At 28.5% G+C, this 18,630-nt stretch overlaps 1 protein-coding gene across 1 annotated transcript; it reads left to right on the top strand.

Annotated features, from left to right (window-relative positions):
* Nucleotides 1-13,852: 13,852 nt before the first annotated feature.
* On the top strand, nt 13,853-17,897 carry LOC112712187 (uncharacterized). Its single transcript, XM_025765005.3, has 6 exons — nt 13,853-14,598; nt 14,685-14,761; nt 14,850-14,886; nt 15,416-15,599; nt 15,833-16,010; nt 17,472-17,897. The coding sequence occupies exons 1-6, from the start codon at nt 14,472-14,474 to the stop codon at nt 17,787-17,789; spliced, it is 921 nt and encodes a 306-aa protein (XP_025620790.1). The 5' UTR covers nt 13,853-14,471; the 3' UTR covers nt 17,790-17,897.
* Nucleotides 17,898-18,630: the final 733 nt, after the last annotated feature.

Genomic DNA, 18,630 nt, shown 5'->3' with positions numbered 1-18,630 from the left:
TCACCAGTAAAGATTGGATTTGAGTCCCCTGAATTCCTAGAAAGGATTCAAGGTGATATATATGGACCTATTCATCCACCATGTGGATCTTTTAGATATTTTATGGTCCTGATAGACGCATCTTCGAGATGGTCACATGTGTGCTTATTATCTTCTCGCAACCTGGCGTTTGCGGGATTACTGGCTCAAATTATTCGATTAAAAGCACAATTTCCAGAAAATCCAATTAAAGCAATTCGTCTTGATAATGCTGGTGAATTTACTTCCCAAGCTTTTGATGCTTATTGTATGGCTAATGGAATAAGTGTTGAACATCCAGTAGCTTATGTTCACACACAAAATGGGTTAGCAGAATCACTTATTAAACGCCTCCAATTAATTGCTAGACCCTTACTTATGAGAACAAATCTCCCAACCACGGTTTGGGGGCATGCTATTTTACATGCCGCAGCACTTATTCGTTTGAGGCCAACGAGTTATCATCAGTTCTCTCCTATGCAATTAGCTTTTGGCCAGCAGCCAAATGTTTTCCATTTAAGAATATTTGGGTGTGCAATATATGTTCCCATTGCACCACCTAATCGCACCAAAATGGGACCCCAAAGAAAATTGGGATATATGTTGGATATGATTCTCCCTCTATAGTGAGTTATCTTGAGATACAAACTGGTGATGTGTTTAAAGCCCGGTTTGCGGATTGTCATTTTGATGAATCAAAATTTCTAACATTAGGGGGAGAGAGTAAGCTTCCTGAAAAGGAACTTAATTGGAATGCATCATCATTAATGCATTTAGATCCTCGATCAGGGCAATGTGAACTAGAAGTTCAAAAGATTATACATTTGCAAAGAATAGCAAATGAATTGCGTGATGCATTTTCCGATACAAAGAGGATAACCAAATCTTACATACCAGCGGAAAATGCCTCAATTCGAATTGACGTCCCAGTAGGACAAGTAGCCACTGAAGCAAATTCACGCCAGAAGCGTGGCAGGGCGGGAAATGCCACAATTCGAATTGATGTCCCAGTAGGGCAAATAGCCACGGAAGCAAATACACGCCAGAAGCGTGGCAGGCCTGTCGGTTCCAAAGACAAAAATCCTCGAAAGAGAAAAGAGGTAAATAATATTCCTGTTGAAAAAGACATAGTAAAGACACCTGCAGTTGTCCAAAATTCTGATATAACGTCAGAAGACGTTCAGGTACCTGAAAATTGTGAAAATGACGAGATCTCGATAAATTATGTCTTTACAGGAGAAAAATGGGACCGAAATAAGACAATTGTCAATGAAATATTTGCATATAATGTGGCATTAAATATCATGCATGAAAGTAAGGATATTGAGCCAAGATCAGTTGAAGAATGTCGACAAAGAAATGATTGGCCAAAATGGGAAGCAGCCATGAAGGCTGAATTAGACTCACTTGCAAAACGTGAAGTCTTTGGACCTGTAATCCGTACACCTGAAGATGTAAAACCTGTTGGATATAAGTGGGTATTTGTGAGAAAACGAAATGAGAAAAATGAAGTTGTGTGCTATAAAGCCCGACTTGTGGCACAAGGTTTTTCACAAAGGCCCGGTATAGATTATGAAGAAACGTATTCCCCTGTAGTGGATGCGATAACTTTGCGTTATTTGGTCAGTTTATCTGCATATCATAAACTGCATATGCATTTAATGGATGTGGTAACAGCCTATTTGTACGGCTCATTAGATCGGGATATCTATATGAAAGTCCCTGAAGGATTAAAGATATCTAAACCATCCAATGAATATTCACAAGGGCTATACTCAGTCAAATTACAAAGATCTTTATATGGTCTAAAGCAATCTGGACGAATGTGGTATAATCGTCTTACTGAGTATCTGGCCAAAAACGATTTCAAGAATGATGACATCTGCCCATGTATTTTCATAAAGAAAACTACATCTGGGTTTATTATAATTGCTGTGTACGTTGATGATTTAAATATCATTGGGACTCCTGAAGAGATTCCAACAATTATAAAAACTCTAAAAGAAGAGTTTGAGATGAAAGATCTTGGAAAGACTAAATTTTGTCTCGGCCTGCAGTTCGAGCATATAAAAGACGGGATCTTTATTCATCAAACAACATACACAGAAAAGATCTTGAAGAGATTTTATATGGATAAGTCACATCCATTAAGTACCCCAATGATCATAAGATCTTTGGATGTGAAAAAGGATCAATTCCGTCCTAAAGAAGAAAATGAAGATATCCTTGGTCCCGAAGTACCATATCTTAGTGCCATTGGAGCACTAATGTATCTTGCTAATAATACGCGACCTGACATATCATTCGCGGTGAATTTACTAGCAAGGTATAGTTCCTCTCCAACCAGAAGACATTGGAGTGGAATCAAACAAATTTTTCGATATCTTCATGGAACGGTTGATATGGGATTGTTTTATCCCTACGGATCCAAGTCACAACTAGTTGGCTATGCAGATGCCGGATACTTGTCTGATCCACATAAAGGGAGATCTCAAACAGGATACATGTTCACATATGGTGGCACAGCTATATCTTGGAGGTCCACGAAACAGACAATTGCTGCAACATCCTCTAATCATGCTGAAATACTGGCGATTCATGAAGCTAGTCGCGAGTGTTTTTGGCTGAGGAGTCTGATTCAATATATTATGTCATCATGTGGACTGATTGATCATAAGATAGCTCCAACTGTCCTGTTTGAAGATAATACAGCATGCATTGCTCAACTTAAAGGCGGATACATTAAAGGCGATAGAACAAAGCATATTTCTCCCAAATTATTCTTCACTCATGATCTTCAAAATCAAGGGACAATTGATGTCCAACAGATCCGCTCAAGTGACAATCTGTCAGATTTATTTACAAAGTCACTCCCAAAATCCTCCTTTGAAAGATTGGTACATGAGATTGGGATGCGCCGATTTCGAGACGTTAAATGATGTCGGCAAGAGGGGGAGACTGTACTCTTTTTTCCTTGGTCAGGTTTTTTCCCATTGGATTTTTCTTGACAAGGTTTTTAATGAGGCAGTCCCCATCATTAAAGGATATTGTACTCTTTTTCCTTCACTAAAGTTTTCCCACTGGGTTTTTCTTTAGTAAGGTTTTAACGAGGCAATAATCCGAAATGGTCATCCAAGGGGGAGTGTTATGATAAACACAATAGATATGGATGACTCAGTTCTCATTTTACCAAGAAAGAATGTACATTGATGAAGGTTGAAAATTTTCCTTTATTATGCCTATAAAAGGAGGTTAAGCCTCTGTCCATATTACACACAGCAATAATATATCTATATATTCTCTCTCTCTCTTTCTTACTATAAAGCATTTATTTTCTTTTCTCTTTCTACACACAACCAAATAATAAGAAATCGATTCCCTTTTATGTTGCAATCAAATACCCTTCTCCTTATATTACTATTACAATTCTTTCTCTTCTTTTATTTTATAAGTATTTTAAATTCTATTTTCTATTACTCTTTACATATAATATTAATAGCAATATTAACCATCTTTATTATATTAAGATAGTAACAATAAACAAATGTAATTCTCTCTCTCTTTATTTTTAATACTTTTTCTTATCTTTGTGTATATATACACAATACAACATATAATATTATTATATATATATATAAAAATTATTAAACTAATTATATTAATAATAGAGTCTTCTATTTATACATCTTTATTTTATATATCTTTTATTTTACAACAAATTTGTACGTACGGGAAAGGTTTTATTTGGTTTTAATTATTATTAGGGTCTGTCTTTGGCCATCGCAATTCTCACGCACGTAACTGGATCGCCATTTAGAAGGATCTAATCATATAATTCATCATGATCACCTAATCATGATAACACCCCTGCAGATGGTAGATTTCATTTGCCTATCCAATTATATAATTAAGTGCTCTTAATAGAATTCCAAATATTTAACTCAATTCTAAAAATTTACTTAAGAAATGAAAGGTTATCTCACATTTAGAAATTATTTACTCAATAGAAAATAATCGATAAAAAAATTAATTTAGTACGCGATATTTAATTTAAAAATTTAGAATATAAATAATTTATTTAATGTAAAGTTATAAACTAATTTAATACATTTACGATAATGACATAATTATAAATAATATCGTGACATGTAGTATAATTATTTATATTAATATATCACGTGTTATTGAATAATTTATTATTATATTATTATATATGACCAAATTATAAAATAATTTATGTCATTATTAACAGTCTATATCATCAAGTTATGTTAATATATTAATAAAAAATAATAAAAAACTAAGATTTGGATCTTTTAAAATTTGAATTTTACTTTAAAGAGTAGAGTGTGATCTCTCATCATTTATTTTATAAGTGGGGTCAAAAATAAATATGAGAAAGAAACTATTTAAGGATAGAAGATTATACTTTATTCTCTAAAATAAAAATTCAAATTTTAGAGGATCCAAATCGAAAAAACTAATGGAAATACTCCTTTTATTAATCTCAAAAACAACATTAGTATAATTAAAAGGCCAATTTTATGGTACCTATAATTTGGTGCCTAAATTTTGTATAACTTCTTTTAGTAAATTTTGAATTTTTTAAAATTATTTATTTTTATATCTTTTAAATTAAATATTAATTTGTAACTTTTTTAATAAATAGACATCACATTTTAGATACCATAACATTCACCTAATTAAAATCCCAAGAACGATTTCGAAGTTAATATCATTAATTTCTGAGGCTTAACTCGGTAAAGTTCTCTTTGGATTCCTATCAATAATAATTAGATATTGTGATGATCTGATTTCGTGTCTCTTTCATATTTTATTTTATATAATATTGTGTTTTTCTTTCTCTTTTCCCGTGGGACCTTTCTATCAAGTTTCTAGTTTCTAGCTAAACAATAAGGTTCGTGCATAAATACATAGTTATATACATTTACGTTACCTAAAACACTACGTACCATTAATTAATAATAGCAACAAATGCTTTTAGCTATGAGTGAATACAGGTTGATTTGATTCGAGTTTATGGTAAAATTAAAATTAAAATTGGTTCAATTTTATTTAAATTTGTGATTTTTTATACATGTACCCAAATTAAATCAAACTGATTAAAAACGCATTAATTTGGTTCGGGTAATTGAATATCCGATAACTTTAAAATTCATAAAAAAAAATCAAATTTTTATCTTAAGAATCTAATAAATACAATAAACATGTAACATCAATAGAAATAGTTCAAACATGTTAAACACCAAATACATAAAAAACTAAATTCATTTAAATCCAAACATATTAATAGTAAATAATCATTGTCTAATAAAAAAGTTATATATATTTTTAATTTTTTATTTAATTAATATATGATTGAGTTTGCAAGTTGGTTCGGATTCTGTACCCCAGAACTGATACCCGAATCAATTACTAACAAAGACCATCAGTTTAGTTCGAGTTGGATCCAATTACTCGTTGATTTCAGAACCAATTTAATTAGTTCAGTTTGAATTCGAACGGATAATTGAACATCCGCTACCCGTACTCACCCCTACTTTTACTATTGATTAATGTGGCATTACATGATATTGGATAATAATTTTTAATTAAAATATTGTACATCATGGGATTATTCTAATTAAATCCTAATTATAAATTATTAATTAAAATAATACATACGTTTATCATGTAGCGATATAACAACTTACAATATTTTTTATAAGAAAAAAATTAAGATCAGAAAGGAGCTCGAATCTCTTAATAATTATATTATAATAAGCAAAAAATTATTTATTAAAATATATTAATTTTGTAATGTAATAATGTAAGTATATATTATAGTAGCTAGGCAGTAAATAAATGGTGCCAAAACAATCGTCATTTTTACTCTACAATAATAATAATAATGCACGATCAAAACAAAATTTAAAGTATTTTTGTCTCTTGTAATTGCGTCTGCACATGAATTGTCTTTTTTTTCCTTTTCACACTTTGTCAAAACAAGATGGCAAAAGGTATAAATAGTCAACATAATTTTTTTCTTTTTTTTTCTTTTGTCTTTTTCCCTAATTCCCGAACCAAACAAATAAAAGTTGATGCACCCTGTGATTGATTTGCCGTAATTATTTAATTAATTCACTTATACTTAACAGGAGTGTTTGCGGTACGATTTGGATTGGTTTTGAGTCAAAAACTAATCCGATCTAAGCATTAATTTGATGCTTTAAAAAAAAATTGATCCGATCTAATTTCAAGCAGTTTGAATTTGATTGGATTTACAGTTTATAAATTAAAAAAATTAAATATATATAACGAATCTCAACATCAAATTTTAAATAATCAATAATGACATAACAAGTCTCAATAATATCTTAAAAAGCCAACAATAACATAACGATAAAAATAAAATTATAGAGTAGTTAAAATAAATAAAAAAATAACATTTTTTGAACATAAAATATTTATTAAATAATAATAATACATGAATAATATAAAAATTTATAAAAAATTGAACATGTTATAAGTATAATTGTAAATATAATAATAAAATAATAATATTATAGCACATTGTGCTTATTAGATTGGATTGGATCGATTATAAAAAATAGATCCAAAATTCGATCCGATACAACAATTTGTAAAAAAATAAAATCCAATTAAATTCGAATTAATACAATTTTAATTAATTCTCAATTTAAATTGAATAAATAAACCATTTAATTTAGATCGGTTTATATTTAAACACTCCTCCTTAACAATGCTCTAAAAGTAAAAGCCACGGATTTGGGGTTTGAGGGTGGGAAATTTCATATATATCATGCCTTGATTAAAATGTTTCTTCTAGGGATTTTGTTATGGAAATTTTTGCATGTTTTGTTAGGTTTCCTTGAATGAAGGAAAACTAATAAATAATTAATATATTATATATTATATATAGTGTGTGTTTGTGGGGAAAGAATATATAATAAGAAAGAACGTGGGGTTTTGTTTTTGGACACATATTATTCACCATCTCTTTTGACAAAATGGGGGCTAATGTTATTAGTCAAATTTTATTTTTGGGGTAGCAGGTTACGAATTATATACAATCGTGGTAAGAATAACACGTGCAATTCATAGCTACTAGTTTTGCATTCTAAATTAAATTAGTAAAAATAATGATTGACTTATGGCATTCCTAGCTTAAACAAGAAGGCAATTAGGTATAAAATTTGAGAAATATTGCAACACAAACGGAGGGTAGAGTTTGAAAAAACCAACACTGAAATAACCAAATTTAAAAGTGCCATGCAAATGGAATAGTTTAATAAATTTCCATGCATCTTATAAGATATTCAGTCACCTTTAAATTAATATAAATTGGAAAATTCACGGCAAATAGTTTTGTTAATTTTAGCTAATTTTGAGAGTTTTTTATTTTTTATTTTTTTTTTAAATCAATACTTATTTTTTGAGGTTATATTCATAACTTGTTCGAATCAAATAATATTATCTTTAAAAGAGTGTTGACTTTTTATTATCATTCAACTCTTATACATAACTAAGTAAATTTTGATTATATAAATGAGAATGATCAAAATTACTAAAGTTGGGGTAAATGACATAAACAAATTAAATGATTTTTAATATTATACTAATATTTTAAAATAGATCAACATAAATATATATTTTAAAATAAATTTATATAAATCGAATCAACTAAATTTAATTTATGTTTTTTAATGCAAATCGAATCAACTAAATTTAATTTATTATTATTATAGTATATATAATAAATTGAATCAAGTTAATTTAATTTATTATTGATATAACATATATGTTATGTATAGTAAATCAAATTCAGATAATTCAATTTATATAAATTTATTTTAGGACATGCATATAAATTGATCTGTTTTAGAATAATATTGATGTAATAATATTAGAGGTCTTGTTTATGTCGTTTGTCTTAGAAATTGCATAAAAAAATTAATATTAAGTTTCTTTTCTTTTTTGAAATTAACTAGCTAATAGTAAGAAATTTTTTTCTTATGATATACTAGTACTATTTTTACAACAAATTTTTAATATGATTTACAGGGCCCGTTTCATTGGGAACCCACATTAATTAACTAATTAAACTCGTCAAAGAAAGTCATAAATCCCATTAAAAATTTGATGAATATGTCAGAAAATTCACACAGCCCCCTCTAGCTAGCTCGGCGGTTGACAAGACTCAGCAGACGAACCGCGTATACATATATTGCACATAGAAAATTATTAGAATAAATTAACTATAAAAATGTAAACATTTATAATTTTAAAAATTTAATTAACACGTGCTCTAAAAATATATATTAAAATTACTAATTAAAAAATTATTATAAAAAATACGTAGTTTAGTTTTCAATATAAATAGTTTAGTTTAATACGAATAAATTTATTTAAAATGTTTAAATAAATGTATCGTATTATTTTAATAAAAATTCCAACAACAATAATATTATCTAATAAATTGTATTTTACTTAATGCTATCTTCTTAGCTTGATATATCTATTTTAGTTAATGTTATCTAATAAAATTTCTATCTTTGTAGTGATTTACTGATTTATATAAAATACGTTTAAAATTTAGAATATAACTATTTTATATACATTTTAAATAAGTAATTTTAGAGTATATTTTATTTCATAATTTATATCTTTTGGGATTAAAGTTATGAATATATAAATATCCTATCACTAAAAAATGATCATTTACAAATAGTTTGAGAGAGAATTGTGCTCCAAATTTTGAATATAAAAATAATAAAATAAAAAAATAAGTATATTTAAAATATTAATATTTCAATAATTTTAACGGTTAATTTTAATTAATATATATATTTTTTATAATTAAAATTATTAAACTTAAAATTCTTCTTAAAATAAATAAAAAGAAAGAATATAATAGGTAGTTTGAAAGAGGGAATAATAAAGGAAGAAGGGTGGGAATGGAAGGTGCGCACGTTAGCAAAGAGCACAGAAGCCGAGGCAGTGGGGGTTAAGATTACCGTTTGCCTGCACACGCCAAAGGTACCGGCGGCCTCGAAGCCTCTCTTCTCTTGTTTTTTCCTCAAAACACTCTTCCACAGTTTTTACCCCCCCTTCCCCCCTTCCTTTCTTCATCATTTCTTCTTTACTCCTTTTAATGGTGAAATTTCAGGCCCAACTTTATCTAAAATTAATAATAAAAAGTTATTACACGATAATTTAATTAAATTTATTAAATTATTTATTAATTTTACATAAAATTAATTATATTTTTATTTTTTTAGTATGTATATATATAAATTTAATTTTAATAACTTGATAATGTGTTTTATACTATACTTTAATTATATTTATTTTTTTAAATAATTATTAATATAGTCAATATTAAAAAGAGTTGAGCAAATATGTGTCTTAAAGATACGCAATAAATTTATCATGGTTCAAAAAATTTAAATCTTTTTATTTAATAAATATAAAATAAATACATTAAAAACTTAAATTTTTTATATTTTTAATAAAAAATTTAATTTATAAATTTAATATGTATTTTTAAGATACAAAATAAATAAATTATATAAAAAAAGTTAATGTTATATAATTAGATATAATTTATGCTGATATAGTTAGTATATCAAAATTAAGTTATATAATTTTGATAACATATTTTAAATTATTTTTTTTGTAGTTTTGTAGTATTTTTAAATTAAAAAGATATTTCAAATACTAAAAATAATATTATTTAATTTTAATAGTATTTTCAAAATCATATATAAGTGTTATTTTGAATATAAATTTATATATATTCCATCCTATTATGAATTTGATTTAGAATGACATAATATATAATGGGATAAAGGAAGAAGAAGAGAGAGTGGAATCCATGCAGCCTATGGGAAAGAAGGGAGGAAGAGTGGTAATTGTTGTTGTATTAAATTAAATGCTGGTTGGACTGTTCCGTATCCCATCATTCCATTTGTGCAGGAATTTCCAGCATTCTCTTCGCCTTTACCTTCTGCCATTTCCATCATTATCACCCTGACACACCCCAGACTTCCATTCTGCACCCCAAACCCAACAATAACAATAATCACTTTCTATCAAAATTAATATTTACTATCTAAAAAAATTATGTATTTCTATATAATTATATATATAATTTATTTTATTTTTAATATATATTTTATATTATACGTATTTCATATAAGTAATTAATTTTCATAGTTAATTTTAATATATTTTTTTTAAAAGCACATACATATTAAAGTTATTATACAATAAGTTTATTAAAAATTTTAAAATTTAATTATTTCTGTTAATCGTTATATTTTTATTGAATTTTAAATTAAATTTATATTGTTTAATTAAAATTTTATACTATATTAAATTTTAAGTCCCTATACTATTAATTCCAACATTCTTTTCACAATAAAAACTTAAATACAAAAATATGATATGATGTAGGAATTTATTTAAAAATTTAATAAAATTATAAAAACTGATAAAATAATTAAATTAAATTAAATTCAAGCATATTAAGTATATATCGAAATTAATTATTAATATAAAATATATATTAAAAATAATTTATACATAAATATATAATAGATAATTTTAGTAGTTAATTAAATTTTTATACTATATCAAATTTTAAGTTTTTATACTATTAATTTCAACATTTTTTTTCACAATAGAAACTTAAATACAAAAATATGATATGATATATATACGAGTCTAATTAAAAAAATATAAAAATCTAACTAAAAATTTAATAAATGTATAAAAATTGATAGAATAATTAAATTTAATTTAATTCAATCATATTAAGTATATATTAAAATTAGTTATTTGTATAAAATATATATTAAAAATGAATTTAATATATAATTGATAATCTTAAAATTTTGATAAAAATATTTAAAAAGAAAAAGGAGGGATAGGGACCTTTTATGGTTATTTAATTTGGTGCTTCTCTTATACTATAGTAGCATAGGCTACCCCCACAGAGAGAGAAAGAGAAAAGATACAAGGCTTCTTTTATGTTGTTCTATTCTATATGTATATCTCTGCAGTGTTTTCTGGCATCTTTTAGAACAATTCCTTCTGATTAGCTGAGATTACCATTTTGTTTCTTTCCTCCTCTGTTATAAATGGTCAGCTGCCTGAATACCCCAAAATAAATATCCCATTTATGATTCAATCCCCGTACCACTATTCCTCATTCTTTCTCCACAGTCTTTTTTGTACTACACATTACACATATACATACCATACTTTATATTTAATTAAATATAATAATTCACATTATTATTATTATTAATTTGAAAATACATACGCATATATGTACCACTAGCTAGGTTATGTATTTGACTTTTTTTTCCAACTATAGATTTAAGGACATAGTACTAGACTACTATATGTCCGTGAATAGATAACATAGTGGCCCCATTCATAAAATCTTATGCTTTATTGCAACTCATAGACCAATTAATTGCTTTGTGTATGTTCAATTCTTCATTCTCAATTCTCGTATACTGATTAATGAAATGCAAGTGATTAATAATAAGAATAAGTGAAGTTATTGTCTACTACGTTTGTAGCTTGTGTGTCTTGCCTTCTATATGTTACAGTAATACACTATTCAACTATTGACGGTTGTTTACTGTTTAATAATAATAATAATAATAGTAGTTCGCTTCTTTCTACGTTATCTCCTGGAATTTTATTTTCTCTTATGACTTTATTGCATGCAATTATGTGACTCATCTACTTATATTATTGATATTTATAGTATAAAAGACAAATTTTGTTATTTTTTATTAATTAGAATAAAAGATGATGTTGTACACAAAATTAGTACTATATATTATTCTTAAAAAAAAGGGTAGAAATAGTATATTTGAAGAGAATTCATCTTTTATTTAAAAACATATTTAAAATAATTTAGGGTTGTGTAAGTATAATGTTTATTTGTACGAAATCTTTGCATGTAGTAATTTAAATTTCCATTTAGATTTGATAAGCAAAAGAAATTAAATAAAATTATTGATTCATTTAAAAATTTTAAAACTACAATTATTATTCTCTAATTTTTTTGTTATGTTGACCAATATATATTATTATTTCCTGTCATTTGTGATGAGCAGTGAGATGACCAAAAGTGTTTTATTGTTGTTTTTTTAAATGAATTTTGTATTATTAAATAGAGAAATATAAACATTTAGCTAATAATAAATTTGATAAAATTGATTGATTGATTGATTTGGATGGAGCACTCCAGCTGTTGATAGAAGACAATGGTTCAGAGTTGAAATTCCACATACGGAATTTTAATTTTTCATCACGTATTCACGTTGACGTAGAGATCCTTCCAACGATCCTAGCCGTTCATCTTTCATGGGTTATTTTCGAGGTTCCACTGCCATCCATGCCTTTGATTTATTTTTTAGTGTTGTCAACTTTCCATCGCAAATTTCTTTCTAGCTATCTAGCTAGCACAATTTTTTCTAACTTCTTTCCTAGCTAGCTTTGATTTTAATTAATTAATTAATTAATTGTTTAAAATAATGCACGTAATTAACAATATTAAATAATTTATTTCATATATACATTTGTGTGTTAACGTTTGACTTATATATATATAAATAAATAAATTGGTCATTTCATTATTTGTTTTATTCATTTATTTATTATTCCTTTGTTTGACAAGAAAGGTATTCCCTCAGGACTTTAACCGAAATGTCTACTCAGATACTGAGGCATGCATTTTGAGTTTTTCTTCTCTTTTAGGACACACAGATGTGATACAATATTCCTCATCATCATCTCCATCTATTTTGTCAAGATTATTTCGAACACCCTCTATAATATTAAGGTTATTTATTTTAATTTTTTTTATGAGTATCCTCCAATGCCATGATATATATCTTGAATTCTTGATTCTTGATGCAGAATTTGAAACAACTTTCATTCATAAAGACTTAAAAAAATTGTTATACTCATTATTGTTGTTGGAAGATAGTAGTAAAAGCAAAATATTATACTCAAAGCAATTTAGTAAATTTTTATAATACATGCCACGTGTACTCTAATAATGTAAAATAATCATATGATATTTTCAATCCATATTAACAAAAAAAATCATACAAATATTTAACTATTCTTCTATTTATCACAAAATAATGCAATTCATTATAAAGTACATAAATCGTAGTGCAACACTTTTTTTTAATTTATTTTTTATTTTTTCTAGTGAATTTGGAGTTAGAAGACATTTTAGTCATACAAAAAAAAATGATGATTATAGCTATATAGAATTTAAAATTCCACATAATATAAGAGTTAACATTCAAATGTGAAATAAAGAATAAGTAAAAAGAATATATATAATAAATTATGATTATGCTACATATATATTAAAATCAATCATCAGAATTAGCTATCAATATAAAATGTATATTAGAATATAAATACATATTAAAAATAGGAAAAGTCTAGGGACCAGCAGTTTTATTGAATTTTGGCCAGCATATAACCAGCAGAGGAAGGTGAGCCATTGGATGAAATCTCACACCAATCTCACACCATCAAATCATCATTGATGGCTAATTGATGGCTAACAATCACAAAAATTGCTAGCCCCTAGCATTACTCTTAAAAATAAATTAAACCATAATATTTAGATACAGATAACATTTTGAATAAGTTACTTATACAAGTTGCCATGCACGTCCAAATGGCAGCATCAGTTGGTCTTCTCACCGAGGACAAAATGGTCTTTTGAAATTCGAAAGGCAGGGACAAATGTGTAATCTTATAGTTATAATTTTGAATGGGGTGTTACTTACATAGTGATGATGAGGAAATTGGCGTATGTAGCAGCAGCAGTAGTGATAATAGTTGTTGTAATTGTAGAGAGAGAGAGAGAGAGAGAGAGAGAGAGAGAAACAAAGGTCAAAGCGAGGCAGTTGAGTAATTCATTCCCCATTCCACAATCCACACCATCCATCCATAGCTAGATGTAATCATTTCTTTTCTTCCAAGCTCGAATACAAAAACAACAACAACTCTATTAGGATCCATTTCCTCGTGATCTTCAAGTACAGCACCCACCATACATGTATCTATGTATGTATGTATGTATGTATGTATCATCATCATGAATCATGATACTCCCTCACTACTTATGAATGAGGTCAGAGAGTGAGTGAGACGAGTGCTAAGTCCTAAGAGAATTTTCAGAGTGCTCTACTCTTATCTCATCTCATGCTCTTAACAACAATAACTTGGTCTTTTCATTTTCTCTCTCCCCCAACATCCTTTCTGTATGCATAGGGAACAAAAAGCAGCTACTTTTTCTCCAATATAAATACAAATACATCAGTTTTGAGGAATACCCAGAAAGAAAGTGAGCATCTTTATTAAGTTCATGCACTCTAATGGCAACTTGTGGAAGAGAAGGAGCCGTGAGACAGTACATAAGATCCAAGGTTCCTCGTTTGAGATGGACTCCTGAGCTTCATCGATGCTTTGTTCATGCCATTGATAGCCTTGGAGGTCATCACAGTAAGTTTCTTTCTTTCTTCTTTCAATTTCTGATACCCTTTCTTTCTTATCAAATTTTGTTTCTGTTTTTTTCTTTCCTTTTGTAGAGGCTACCCCTAAGCTTGTTCTTCAGTTGATGGACGTTAAAGGCCTCACAATTTCACACGTCAAGAGCCATCTTCAGGTTCATTATTTTTATTCATTTTGTTTTTTAAATAAATAATTGGTCAAAATTTCATCATATTCATTCTTTGTTTTTTCTTCAAAACCAGATGTACAGAAGCATGAGGGGTGACTTGGGAAGACAAGGTACTAATAAAAATCTTCTTTTGACTTTTACTTCAAATCAAAGCACATGATCATCAACAAAACAATGAGATTTTTCTTTCTTTTATTTTCATTGTTGTGATGTGCATAAAATAAAAGTAATAAATATAAATGTTGGTACGTGAAATAATTAAATAAAGAGTTTATAATAATAAATAACAAACAAGTTGGGTGCATTGAAAGCAAAGAGTGTCCATCGTTGTTTCCTCTCTTGGCACGTTTTTTAAGTTCTGAAAGAGGAGGCTATGATCTCTCATATATGCATAACTTTGGGAAATCTCTGCGAAACTAACATTATTGTTTATTCCTCATTTATTGTATCTTCCTTTTTGCATTTAGTTGATGCCAAATTTGAGTAGCAACACTAACAACACATATGTCCTTTTAAATCTTCTTCTAATGGCATTTTCATGAAACCCACATTAAACAAAAAAGGAACAATAATAATAAGGCCAAAGAACTGCTCATTAAATTATTATAAATCAGTTATTTTGGTTTGTGTTTTTGGCAGGTAGGATTTCATCAAGCCAACATAGGAACCAATCTTTTGAGGAACATGATGATGGATGTGTTGAAGAAGTGAATGATGTTAATAATAACAATAATAATCATAATCAAAACTATCATCCATGTTCACAATCCATTGGAAAAGAATCCGATTCTCTCTTCGGATACAGTAACTTCTCCCCAAAAAGGTAACCTTACCTTACCTTCTTTTTTTTTTCTCTTTTCACATTTTGTCTCGAAATAATATCAGACTTTTTCAAAAAAGAAAAAAAGGAGTGTGATTGGAATTTGCTTATTCGATTATCTATCTATCTATGTTTTGCTTTTTCTTAGCTTCTTCCTTGTTCTGAAGCAACTGCTTTTGCTTTTTTGAAATTCGCTTTGGTGTGGATTCTCTATTCCTACAATGCAAACAACACAGGGCTAGAATAGAGAGAAACTATTCCATATCTCAGAACCTGCAATGCAGGAACCAAAGAACAGTGCCGTATCCGTACTCCTTTTATGATTATGCTTATTCAACTCAACAACAACAACATCAACCACCTCATTCCACAGTTTTCCCTATGCTGCCACCACTTCTTGGAAATTTCCTCCAGGTGAATACAACATAATGCTGCATGCCCAAATAAATTTAAATATAAAAAAGCTCTCTTTTTGGTACTATTTTACTTTTTATCAGTATCCATTTATGTTCTAGCTTGTGATGGAGTGGTTTATTTTATTTTATGAGGCCCATGCCATAAGTTGCAAGTTAAGTTCATCAGCTCTTTTCACTCTTCACTTTTTTTTTTTGGTTCAGTGAGATATGATCTTTCTATAAGTCTTGTTTGTCTGTCAAATATTATAACAGCTTTTGGGATCACGTTTCTGTGTGTGAAATGGGAAAACCCTTGGTTTTTCAGCTGCTGCCTCTGCTTTTTTATTTTTTATTTTTTTCACCCTCTCCTTTTGCTTTCTTTTTCTTTAATGTATGTGTTTTTTGAAGCCTCACAAACTTTAATTTCAAGTTTCAGGCTTTTTTTTTCTTTGGGGAGAGGAGAGAGAGGAGAGGAGGAGGAGAGGTTGTTCAGACTAGAATTGAATACCCCTTCTTATTTCAATTTCTTTTTTATTTAAAAAAAATGTTTTTGAAATAGTTGGTATTAAATATGCTGCCTTTTAAATTATTTCCTTTTTAGCTTCTTTTGGAAAGTAAGGATTGCTGGGACTTGTTAGTTCTACAGTTGTTAAAAAAGCACACTGCTTTGCACTTTGCAGCTCTTTAAATTATTCCAAGATTTTTTCCATTTTCTTCTTATAAAGTTTCTTCTTTGGAAACCACCTTTACTACTCAAAAACTAACATGTGAACTTATGAATTGAGCTATGTATATATTATTTTTTGTGGAGGGGGAAGGGGGGGAGGGGGTTTCATAAGATTATTTATGCAAATGAACATTGAATGGACCCATGAATGAATGTGGTTAGATAGTTGTTTTTGGTCCCCTTATTGTACAAAGTACTTAAGTATTTTGAATGGGAATAGAGAGCTTGTGATTGTCCATAATTTATCATGGGCTGCATTCAGGCCTAAAGGGTCATCATGGCTTGAAATTTGTACACTGCCTTTAGTTCTCATTTTCTTCCATTTAGTGGTCCTGCCAAATTATTATTCAACCTTGAGACTTTCTTTCAAATGGGAAAATGATATTTGCCCTTTATTGCATTTATAAGGGGACTATATGATATGACTTACTTCATCTTCTCCCCTCCACCACCCACCCTACAATTGTGAGGACCCTCCCTAAGTTATATCTCAGAATCAAATCATCTCTGCTAAACTAATAACATTATTTTAATATGTTTGTCATTTCAATTCAAAAAGTTACTACACTACATGAATGAGTACATGCCTTTTGTTCTCTTATGTTAGTTGCTGTTTTTACTTTTTACTTTTTGTACATTGCATGCAATGCATTAGGAATTGTCACCAAATGTTGGGCCAAAGTAAAATGATCACATTCTTTTTAATTTTCTTACATGGGTGTTGTGTTATTTTGCTTTCATCTGTTTTTGCAGGTTACTAAATTAAATGATAGAGAGACCACTTCGGAGCCAATGACTAATAATAATAATAATAATAATAATAATAATGTACTTTTGAACATCAACAAAAACAACAACACTGAAAAGAAGGCACGTGCAGAAGAAGATGAAGATGAAGATGTAGGGAGAGAGTGTGAGTTGTCATTGTCTCTCACATTGCCAAATCCTTCACCCCAGAGAAGTAGTAATGTTTCTTCAGCCAGTGAGATCACTGAGGCTGCTATTTCTTCATCATGTTCCACTACTCTCAAACATAGGATTAATTTAGACTTGTCTCTATCCCTTTGTTGAAATTCATCTTCATCATCATCATTATCATTATTTATTTTCTGCTTAATCCTTTACTTTAATTTAGCCTTCTTAATCAATCCACTCTTAGCTGTTGCTCTTTTATCTCTTCACTATTTTCCCTTGCATTTTTTGCTATATTTCTTGTTTCTACTATGCCACTAGCCAATTGAATTTTGTGGCCTAAAATGATAAATTTAATTAAAAAAAAGTAGGCTGAAATTAAAAGCATGTTTGCATGAGGAAGCCTGTGGGATCACGTGAAGAGGTTTCCAGTTTCCACTATGTTTGGATTGGAGACATAAGAGTATTAGATCGCTGGGTGTAAAAATGTGAAATGGGCCCATGAAATTATATTTAATTTAATGGATAATATCATAATATTATATATTATTTGGATTGGTAATATTATGAAGCTATAACTCCTAACATAATTACCAGAAGATAACCATGTTTGTTAATCCCAAGATTGCATTGGATGAAAACTTCATAACTTGATCTCTATTTTATCATAAATTCATAAGAAATGCAACTATTGTCCTGATAGTGTGATCATTATATATTTACTAGTGGAATAATGTGTCTAATAATTTTTTTTAAAATATGTGTAGTAAAAATAATAATGTTTAGAACTAGTGAATTACCTTCCGGCAAGATGTGGTGTAATACGGGAATTTGGTAAACCTTCAACAGCCTCTCCAGCGTTGGATAAGAATTAAGATCTACCAAGCACGAATACTTTTTTTTATTTGTGGTGTCCGCGTGTTGGACCCATTTTGATACGACATTTCTTGATACTTGTTCGACACATGTATTTTTTGTGTTCAACCGTGTCTTAATAAAA

This window comes from Arachis hypogaea, chromosome 9 (genome assembly GCF_003086295.3).
Source record: "Arachis hypogaea cultivar Tifrunner chromosome 9, arahy.Tifrunner.gnm2.J5K5, whole genome shotgun sequence".
NCBI classification, from domain to species: domain Eukaryota; kingdom Viridiplantae; phylum Streptophyta; class Magnoliopsida; order Fabales; family Fabaceae; genus Arachis; species Arachis hypogaea.
The sequence above is the reverse complement of the archived record's forward strand: the minus strand, read 5'-3'. Positions and strand labels throughout refer to the sequence as shown.